At 39.5% G+C, this 2,815-nt stretch overlaps 1 protein-coding gene across 1 annotated transcript in view; it reads right to left on the minus strand.

Annotated features, from left to right (window-relative positions):
• Positions 1–1,178: 1,178 nt before the first annotated feature.
• ercc3 (excision repair cross-complementation group 3) overlaps positions 1,179–2,815 on the minus strand; it is an 8,093-nt gene continuing 6,456 nt past the window's right edge. Inside the window, exons 14-15 of the mRNA XM_032500068.1 lie at positions 2,170–2,319; positions 1,179–2,041 (exon numbers count right to left, since the gene is read on the minus strand). Of these exons, the coding sequence (XP_032355959.1) occupies positions 1,907–2,041; positions 2,170–2,319 (285 nt within the window). The 3' untranslated portion in view covers positions 1,179–1,906. The remainder of the gene's footprint in view (positions 2,042–2,169; positions 2,320–2,815) is intronic.

Raw genomic sequence — 2,815 nt, forward strand, 5'->3', positions numbered from 1 at the left:
TTATCCCATTGAAGGAGATCAGATAATAATGTGTAAGGAGTGGAATGCATTGCCATAAAATATTTTCTCTAGAGACAGATTATAATGGAGAGAAAACATTTAGTGTCTTATGCAATGCAAAACTCGTGCCCTGGAGTGGAAAGCTGACCATCGGTCTGTGCCTTTTTAGCCATAGGAAAAGTAGGTATAATAATAATTTTATACTGTTTATTGACCCCCAGATGCCAGAGTGAGTGGGCTGCCAATGCTGGATCAGCGCTCTGAATAGATGGGGGGCGGTGCGGTACTGGCAGCACCCAGGAGGTGAACAGGCATCTCTCCAGCTACCAAGCCACACTCTGTACTTTGGTCTGTACTGGAACTTGAACCAGTAACCCTCCCGTTCCCAACCCAACACCCTACAGACAGAGCAACTGCCACCCTACACAGGCTCTTTGCCATTTGTGGGGAACACAAAAAAATAAGATTTTATCTGTCAAACAAAACAAGTATCATTAAAGGCATATATGAACACGGTTAAAGGGAATCACAGGTGAGAAGGCGAAGGAGTAATTAGGATCTGAGAAGCCATTCAGTTTTTCAACCTCAGCTGTGTGATGTTTTTTTCTGCTTGTCTTTAATCTGTCACAGTCAGTCTTTTCGTAGGTGTTATTAAATGCATTTATAAAAATAAAGTATTAACCTCATTATTTGCACCAGCAAGCATTGGAAATGGTTTCAAATTCACTCCAGTTGCATTTTTTGTGGTCTGATTGCCACTAGTCATCAACAAGCCGATCAAGTAAACCCACAAACCCTTTACTGCTCTCTATCTCCAAAATAAAAGCTCAAATTAACCTAAAAGTTTCTGCTCCTTCCAGTCTTTAAGGAGCAATAAATATTGTAGCTACACTTTATTTACTATTGTCACTATTAATTGCTGGTAGTAACAAGTTATTATAGTTACTTTGTTTAGTTTTGCTCATTTTAATTGTTGACATGTTCCATTTTGCCATACTTGCCGGACATCTGTTATACACCATTGTATAGACTAATTTGTATAATACCTATTCATTTCTTAGGAGACTTACAATAATTTCAGCCTCCCACAGATGTAAACTAGTTATCTCTTACAATAAAAACACAAAGAGCTATCATTTTTTTTAGACTTCTCAGAATCAATAAATAGAACATTCCAATAACATTTCTTTCACAAAATATATTTAGCAAAGTCTTAAAGACAAACATTTTAGAACAAAACATATTATTGGAAATTAACATCAGGAACAGATAAATGTCCACTGATTATGTGGGTTTAATTAGTTATGTCTTAATGTGTAAAAAATGTAGCCGCACTTACAAAAATTCCAATATACATCCACGGTTTTCCTCCTCAGAAACAGTTGTCAGTGAAGCCCACACCAACAGCAAATAAGACACAGGTTATTCCACGTAAGGCTAACATCAGCCATCCGTCTACTTTGGTACCCTCTCTATACACATACATTACTGCAAACAGCAAGTCAAAGCCCCTCAAGCGTTGTGGGATTAAGCTTGACTTTCAAAAACAACACCTAATTTTGTTGCGGAACGAGCCCAATTGGCTAGCTGCATCACTGCAACACAACACAGAAATGAAAAAATGAGTTAGCAATGCATGTCATCTGTAAATGTCATTCCATGTAGGTGCTTGAGGGAGCTGGAGATGAGACTTTCAAATGTATCACACAGAGCTGTCGAGCCCTGCTGGCGTCATTCACTGTGTACAGTATATCATCATTTGCTCCAAATCATATTCAGTTTCAGTGTGTATTCAGTCATTGCTCTCTACTCCAGACCAAGATGGACTCTCCGATCTCAGTGGACATTAGTTCACCCCAACTTTGTCCTGTTACCTTGTTGCAACTGAGTAAGTCTTTAGGTGCATCTACTTTCTGAAGCGCTTGAACAGTGGATGAATGTTTTTGCCTAATGCAGCTTTGCTGCCTCGACTCTGGTATTCCATGTAGACGGTGTCATCTGCACCTGACATGGAGCTCATGGTGCCCGTTCGTCTTGAGAACTGATGGGGAAGCAGGGAGAGAAAGAAAACTAGTGAGAATATTGTAATATACGATAGCATCATTGTACGCATGCAATGGCCATTGCCTTAGTGTCCTTTCTGAGTCCAGGTATAGTGAAAGTCCTCACCTGTGGTCGTCCGCCCACCTCCCCTGCCACCACTTCCTCCTCAGCATCCAGGTCTGAAGCAGCGAGGACCTTCTGAAGCAGTTGCTGTTGCTCCTCTTTTGAGGAGAACATTAAGTCCTCTTCCTCCATACCTGCCAACTTTGTGATCACCTACGAAAGAAGAGGAACATGACAACATAAAAAAATGTATTATTTGTAAATTGAAGAATGATGTTTATTGACAAACCTGTTACCACTTGTCCATTAAATAAATGGTTACAATTTTACTTTTTTAAACCGGCATTTTGTTATTTAATATGAACTCTATTCCTCCAAATAAAATTGTACAGATGTCTACAACAGAATAGGTGGAGTTCTCTTCAGATATTAACTCTGTGTGTGAAAGCTGGATCCTTTTTTTTCTGGATAAGTTTTTGTTTTGTCCCTCTAAAGTGAACTCCTATTGGCTGTTGCCAGAATCACTTTCAGATTTCAGTGTTGGTGAGTCTGCTTCACAAGTCCAGCCAGACGGGACCACACATTTGCTAAAACACATCAGGCTTAAACTAGTCTTGGGGAAACTGTATTGATAACAGAAACAAGAAAATAACATTTGTAAGGTCTCATGACATGGTGCTCTTTGGATGCTTTTATATACCCTTAGTGG

The sequence above is a fragment of the Etheostoma spectabile genome, chromosome 1, assembly GCF_008692095.1.
Source record: "Etheostoma spectabile isolate EspeVRDwgs_2016 chromosome 1, UIUC_Espe_1.0, whole genome shotgun sequence".
NCBI lineage: Eukaryota > Metazoa > Chordata > Actinopteri > Perciformes > Percidae > Etheostoma > Etheostoma spectabile.